General features: G+C 38.6%; 1 protein-coding gene and 1 long non-coding RNA gene across 12 annotated transcripts in view; one reads left to right on the forward strand and one right to left on the reverse strand.

Moving 5' to 3' along the window:
- The window catches only part of LOC144268144 (uncharacterized), a 7,450-nt gene extending 5,415 nt beyond the window's left edge, over nucleotides 1–2,035 (reverse strand). Inside the window, exon 1 of the long non-coding RNA XR_013346714.1 lies at nucleotides 1,772–2,035. This is a non-coding gene — a long non-coding RNA (uncharacterized LOC144268144). The remainder of the gene's footprint in view (nucleotides 1–1,771) is intronic.
- EBF3 (EBF transcription factor 3) overlaps nucleotides 1–7,500 on the forward strand; it is a 129,168-nt gene that overhangs the window by 119,897 nt on the left and 1,771 nt on the right. For 5 of the 11 annotated variants that reach the window (XM_077822767.1, XM_077822769.1, XM_077822771.1 and 2 more), the window contains 2 exons: nucleotides 1,085–1,270; nucleotides 1,685–1,882. In XM_077822767.1, coding sequence (XP_077678893.1) covers nucleotides 1,085–1,270; nucleotides 1,685–1,882 — 384 coding nt within the window. Of the gene's footprint in view, nucleotides 1–1,081; nucleotides 1,271–1,684; nucleotides 1,883–7,095; nucleotides 7,194–7,500 lie in introns of those variants that run through there. The other 6 variants (XM_077822774.1, XM_077822775.1, XM_077822776.1 and 3 more) reach the window with 4 other exon arrangements.

A 7,500-nucleotide genomic window follows, 5' to 3' on the forward strand; every position in this document is an offset into this window, starting at 1 on the left:
CTTTTCTCATGAAGCATCTCCAATGAAAATATTTATGCAAAATGCAGAAATATATGACAGCACTTGATTAACATTAGATATGAAATGTGTATATATACACATAAGATATCTATACTGTATATTACAAAGCAACTATGTCTGGATATCCTCCAAATGTTTATTGAACATTTACACAGACAAATCTAAATTGCCCACACTGATCTTTTTAGATGTTTTTATAAATGTAAGCACATTTTATATAAATGTAGGTATGTAATATATAAAAATACAATCCTTGTAACTTAATTTAAATTTTCTAACTTAACATACATATAGCAAACTGCATTTTAAATTAAGTTTTATACTAATGAAAGGAGTAAAACCAGCTTCCTAAGTATGTTCAAAACCATATATTTTTGCTTACAACATAATTATAAATTGATTGCACAGATGAGAATAAATTCATGCTAATCTTCTGTGATTTGAAATCCCGATTCTGCTTGGTCTCCTCTTACGAAAGAATGGGTCTTTTAATCCACTTCCAAGCTATAAATCTCGTAAACATTCTCCACCTTGATTCTGGGTTAGTCTTCACAGAAACATGCACCTTTATGAAAGTACTAGCTTATTGTTAGTATAAAAATATCAATCATAAAAATGAAGACCCCAAAACAGCCTTTTAAAGTTAAATCACTGCAACAAACAAGTTTTTTCCTGTCAGCTATGGCATTTGAAGGTCTGTAGAGGCTGAAAGTTCATCCAGTATGTTGGTACAAACCGGGAATCAAGCCTGTTGATAATTGCTACTAAAGACAAATGTGAAGGAAACTGACACGCTTGGATCGAAGAGAGCTTTTGTTGGCTGTCTTTGCTAGGAGGAGAGACAACATAGAGTGCTCGCAGATGATTTAAGTAAGGTTGGCATGATAAGGTTATCTTAAACTGCAAGAGTTGATAGGGCAGTAACAGACAACTTAGAGCAAAGCTGTGCAATCAATTAAAACCTGTAATATATGATGCATGAGGAAACCCCCCCAGCCCTCTAAGTTTATATTATAAATAATAACATTATTTTTTCGGGGTGGGGGGTTTTCTAACACAGTAGGTTACAGTCGCAACACAAGCAGTGTTTCCCCGCGAGGATATGTTCCAAGCAGTACTCCTCAGCAGTCCAATTACAACACAGTCAGCAATAGCATGAATGGATATGGCAATGCCGGCATGCCCAATCTAGGTGTACCAGGTTCCCCTGGATTTCTTAATGGCTCCTCAGCTAACTCTCCTTATGGCAGTAAGTGTCTATTTTTGGTAACACATCATCGTATAGATTCATGTTTATTACAAAATCAGATACTTGCATTGTTTTGATTTTTATAATGTGAGCTACTGGATAAAAGGAGGGGTGACTCTGGAGGCTGGACGTAAAAATGAATATAGTAAATTGATCTTTATTTGCCATAATACGGTCTCAGAGACAAAAAATCGGACTGCACAATTTGTAACAAAAGTCCAACACAAAAGAGTTTGCCTGTTATCCAGAGAGTGGCCAAGCCAAGGCATTTCATTATTTTTATTTTTATATATTATATATATATTTATATATATATTTCCAATATTTGAAGAGGCAAGGCCCTATCACTCTCTTTTTCCATGTTTGCCATGAAAAACCTCAATCTGAGTCCTGATTATTTTTGCTTTATTGCAGTAGTGCCGTCAAGCCCTACCATGGCAGCCTCTTCGGTCACCCTCCCTTCAAACTGTAGCAGTACACACGGCATTTTCTCATTCTCACCTGCCAATGTCATCTCTGCAGTGAAACAAAAGAGCGCCTTTGCTCCAGTTGTCAGGCCCCAAGCCTCTCCTCCACCATCTTGCACCAGTGCAAATGGAAATGGACTTCAAGGTGAGCTGGATCTCTCATTTTTTTGTGTATTGCAGGCTTTTTAGTGCATACACTAAAACTCTATAATCATGTCTTTTTGGAGAGCAGTACCTTTTGACCTAAACTGAAATTAGAAAGGATAACATTCTTAGTTTTCTGGTTCTGCAATATAAATGCAAGAATGTCATACTAAAAACAGTAGCACAGAAATATGCTAAAATTTGAAGCAAATCCTAGTTTGATTTTAATTCTTGCATTAAGGGATATAGTAGCTGCTTTCCTGGCATTTTCCCTTTAGGTTTCATACATTAAACTTTAAACTAAACACGCATCTCTGAATGCTCCTTACAGATCATGTACACTCCTTGCATTTCTTTATACATTCTCTGCATACATTTTTGATGAACATTTTTAACTGTAGTATTACAGAATATATATTTCCCCGTTTTTACACATGATGTAATTGTTATTTTAAAATATGTCAAAAAATGAAAACTGGTTGAAATTGTTGCTCAATGGGCTGACCTTCCCTGGTATTGACTAACCAGATTTAACCAATTTGCACATCTTGTTGGGCTTTATGGGCCAATTATTGCCATGTTAAACTAGATACAGGACTTGGGGAAAAATGAAAGGTTTTAATTAAAACAGGCAACTCTGAGCTTCTGCTTCTTTGTTTGTGTGATTTTGTATGGGCATTATCATGGGCATTTTTATAAATCAATTGCAGAATTCACTTGGTCACCTAATGGCATTGGGGCAGAATTATGGTGCAATGCAAATTTATAAGAGGAATAAGGGAGGGATAGCTCAGTGGTTTGAGCATTGGCCTGCTAAACCCAGGGTTGTGAGTTCAATCTTTGAGGGGGCCATTTAGGGATCTGGGGTAAAAATTGGGGATTGGTCCTGCTTTGAGCAGGAGGTTGGACTAGATGATCTTCTGAGGTCCCTTCCAACCCTGATATTCTATGATTCTATCCACAAAGGGGTTTCCCTTTTTATGACATTTCTCCAAGAATGGATGATAAGTAATGCCCGATTAATTTGAACAGTTCAAAAGTGTTAGTTGCCTACCTGGTTCCATTATAGGGCCCAATTCTGAGCTGTGCTGAATTGAAACACTTCACCTCCCACTGAAGTCAGATGGGATTGATTGCAGGCACTGAAACCTCCCAGGTTTAGACCCACATTTCTCAACAAAAATTTAGAACATTATTGTTTACATTGCAATAGTGCCCACAGTATACCAGGCACTTTCCAAACACAGATGAAGACACTGGCCATGGTTTTTAAAAGTGATTAGTGATTCTGCATTCCTTAATTTCTGGGTGTCCAACTTGAAGCATTTTAATGGGGCCAATTTGCAAATGTGCCTGCTCACTGAAAATCAAGATCCTTCGGGTTTCAAGTTGAGCGCTCCCAAAATCGAGGCACCTAAATCACTTGTGATTTCTGAAAATCTTGGCCACCATCACTGCGCCAAAGAGCAGACAATCTAAGTGCTGACCTGCAGTTGGATCCAGGCAGGCCTAAGGATTCATTCATATAGATCTAATTGCATAAAAGAACAACAGTTAGAGTAACAATTAATGGCACAGTAAATCTTTACTGTGTCAAAAGTAAATCAAAAAACTATGCCAGGTAGAACCCATATTCTTGTAAAAGTGCCATCCACTTTTAAGATCATCCAAACCCTTTCCGCCACTCCACCCCCCCCCCCCAGCCCCAACAAACCCCACCATCATTCCAAGTAAAACTTAGGAACCAAATGAAAATAAACTATGATACACAGAAAACACAGTGTATTATATTTGGGCAGCTATCTTGTATGCAGTATTTATTTATATATATATTTCCACATGAGTCTGTCAACATCCATTAAGCTGGATAATAAAGTCAATTGAAAATGCATACTAAAATGATCAAAATGTACATAATGACAATAAGAGCGCCTCCCCCCTGAACACTCACCAACAAAAAAAACCCCAAAACACCACAGAGGCTGGATTTTCAAAAGTATTTAAGCGACTAAAAATACAGATAAGCATCTAGTGGAATTTCCAAAAGCCCTAAGCAAGTTAGGCACCTAACTTCCACTAGACACCGATATTTATTTTTAGGCACATAAATAATTTCAAAAATCTGGCCCCAAGTAACTACATATGTCTGGCAGCAACGTATTCTGGTTTTGTCAAACCAAAGAGAGAAGCAAACTCCTGAGTTGAAGGCTAACAACACATGGGTGTGAAATTCATCCCACTCCAGGGAGCCAGTCAAGGTCCATGCCCCATTTACATCCCACATAAACCCTATTTTGAGGACTTAAACAGGATTTAAGAAGAGCCTAAGCATTGTGATATCACTCTGCATCCAATGTGAATGTCCTACTCCTACCCCAAGACTTTAAGGACTTTCCATTTATGTGTCCCAGCTTGATTTTAACTGTCACATTAACACACAAATAAAGAGAGGGGCTCTACAATATCCAGCATACAAACTGTAGAGGTTTCAGAGTAACAGCCGTGTTAGTCTGTATTCGCAAAAAGAAAAGGAGTACTTGTGGCACCTTAGAGACTAACCAATTTATTTGAGCATGAGCTTTCGTGAGCTACAGCTCACTTCATCAGATGCATACCGTGGAAACTGCAGCAGACTTTATATATACACAGAGAATATGAAACAATACCTCCTCCCACCCCACTGTCCTGCTGGTAATAGCTTATCTAAAGTAATCTTCAGGTTAGGCCATTTCCAGCACAAATCCAGGTTTTCTCACCCTCCACCCCCCACACAAATTCACTCTCCTGCTGGTGATAGCCCATCCAAAGTGACAACTCTTTACACAATGTGCATGATAATGAAGTTAGGCCATTTCCTGCACAAATCCAGGTTCTCTCACTCCCTCACCCCCCTCCAAAAACCCACCCCCATACACACACAAACTCACTCTCCTGCTGGTAATAGCTCATCCAAACTGACCACTCTCCAAGTGTGAGTGTACACTCTCAAACTGTAGAGGCACGCACAGTTCAAAATCAGCATCTTGAATTGAAATGTACCAAAAATGAATGGGAAGCGAGTGCGCTCTCTGAACTGTCATATGTGCTTCCCTAATCAAACACCACAAGGGCTTTTGCATGAAGGATTATTTGGAGAATTTCTCCTTTTTTTCAAATAGTCAAAGTCATTTATTGACACTGAGTCAATTTCTGAAGTGTGTTAATAAGTATCTTGTTAATATCATACACACAACTAGAGAGTTTTCTGATCAGCAAATTTTATAAACTGAAATAAAATAAGAAATTGGGCAGCTGCCATTTGCAGCAGTTGAAGTTCTGGAGTGATCTTCAAGCCCTAGCTGGAGTGTGCTTATATCATTGAATCTGGAGGTGAAAGAAGCATAAATAAAGGGTGACATCTCGGCATCATTAGGAATGGTCACACCTATGTAGTCAAGAAAAGACAGAAATAAGAACTCTTGTTCACAGATGTTTATCTGAAGATCCAGAAGCAGTCAGAGGTCTAATAGATTTTGGACCTGAATTATAAAAGGTGATACTCCCCTTTAGTTAAAGGGGCAGATATCACTATTTGTCATATTTGTTTCCCCCTGCATAGCCTCTTGTCCGGATTAAGACTCAACCAGCTAGCTCTCATCCAGTGCTAGGAAACCTGATTGATTGTACTGTCCAGGTCCAAAGAAGTCTGAGAGGTAGCGCAAAAGGTCACCAGCATACCAACGTCATTGTAACACAAATTGTCTCATGGCCTCCCCTTGAGGCCTTGTACACACATTGAACAGAAGAGGTCACAGAATTGAGCCCTGCAATATCCCACACAATACTGCCCTTAGTACAAATGAGTAATGGCATTGTAGGGTTCACTAGGGTTTATTGTGGCCCTTGCTGTTAGGCAATCCAGTTACTGGATTTGGCTGAATGTGAGAAAATAATACTTTGCTCGGCACATCTGTAATGACTTGGGGGGAGAGACAAATTGGTTTAAAACCATCTTTCTTCTCTCCATATCCAGCTGAAGTTTCAGCCCCCCACATAAGCATCATTAGGGCTGCTCCAAGCTCCTTTGCCTTTTAATGGTCACTCTTATTTCCATTCCACTTTCCCCAGTGCTTTCATTCATCATCTGCCAAGGTACATCTTATTTAGGATCAGATTCTATAAACGGTTATTCTCAGAGTAAGTTGTTTGTTTAACCTCAATTGGACTACTACTATGAGTAAGAACTACTCATGTGAGTAAGGCTCTGATCCTACACACATTTATGTACATGCTTCATTTTAGGCATGTGAGTAATCCTGTCAACTTTATATGACTTCAGTAGGACAACTTACATTCATAAAATTTAGGCATGTGCATAAGTCTTAGCAAGATCAGAGCTTTAGATTGTAGGTTCTTTGGGGCAGAAGCCTTCTCCCCTCCCCCCACAAGCACAATACTTATTTATGCTGCTGCAAATTATTTTTTAGCAAGAAAGCTCTGGCCAGCTGTGGACTCAGAAATGCAAAATGTATTTAAGACTTGATTTTCTAATATAATCTATAGTTTGTAGATGGTGAAAGATATTTCACATTGGTTCAATATATGATTGCAATGCAGAGCAAAACATATTCAACAGTCTTTTTAAAATTAGAATGATTATTTGCCTGGCAATAAAAATTACTATTATTTATTATTTACATTACCATAGTACCTAGGAGCCATAGTCATGAACCAGAACTGTTAGGTGCTGTACAAATACGCAACAAAAAGACAAATCATAAGCTCCTTGCTGAACAGACTAAGTAAATTCTTCTTTGGAAAGAGATTTGATCTCAGTTTGTATGACCAGCAGCCTGATAGTACAATCCTGAGAGAATTCACTCTTTGGAGAGTGTATTGAGGGAAATGTAAAGGTAACCAATTTTATTCTGTGCACAAATAGTATTAGTTTAATTATGCACCAGAAGGCCACAGCTGACCAAAACTTCTAAGTGGGACAAAAAAATTTCATCACATTTAACAATATTTGTGGTTAAAAAAATACAATTTAGAATTTTTCCAGAAAATGCAATTATGCAGTAGATAACCCAAATTCCTGCACTGTATGACCTATACTTGCACATAGTTAGGAGTTACAAAAAATTAGTATCAGTTTGTTGTGTTCATTACTAATATATTTATGCACACAACTTCTGAAAAAAAATTGGATTTCCCCTCTTAAATTATACTTTTCAGAATTCTATTTTGGAAGAGAGAAACAGGTAGAGTCAAGGACCAATGGAGGACATATGACTTGGCAGTACTTTCTTGTTGCTTCTTCAGTATCACCTTGAGACAGAACAAGATGGCATCTCCATAATGATTCTGAATATATATAGGCCCAGATTCTCTCCTACGTTGAAACCTATTCGGCACAGAAGAGAAGGATGGCTCTCAACTACCAGATTCTCTGGGCCAGTCTGTGATGGTTCTGGCCTTAGGCTGTTCTAACCTGTGTGAGCTGAGAGTGATTCCCAAGGAGACCGTATGTCAACTGGAGAAAATGAAGCATGCTACACTCTGATCAAGCCCCGTACCTGCCTCCTGCCCTGGGGCAGCATAGAGATGTGACATGGGTTAGCTGTGCCAGCTCTACACCAA

This window comes from Eretmochelys imbricata, chromosome 7, assembly GCF_965152235.1.
Source record: "Eretmochelys imbricata isolate rEreImb1 chromosome 7, rEreImb1.hap1, whole genome shotgun sequence".
NCBI classification, from domain to species: domain Eukaryota; kingdom Metazoa; phylum Chordata; order Testudines; family Cheloniidae; genus Eretmochelys; species Eretmochelys imbricata.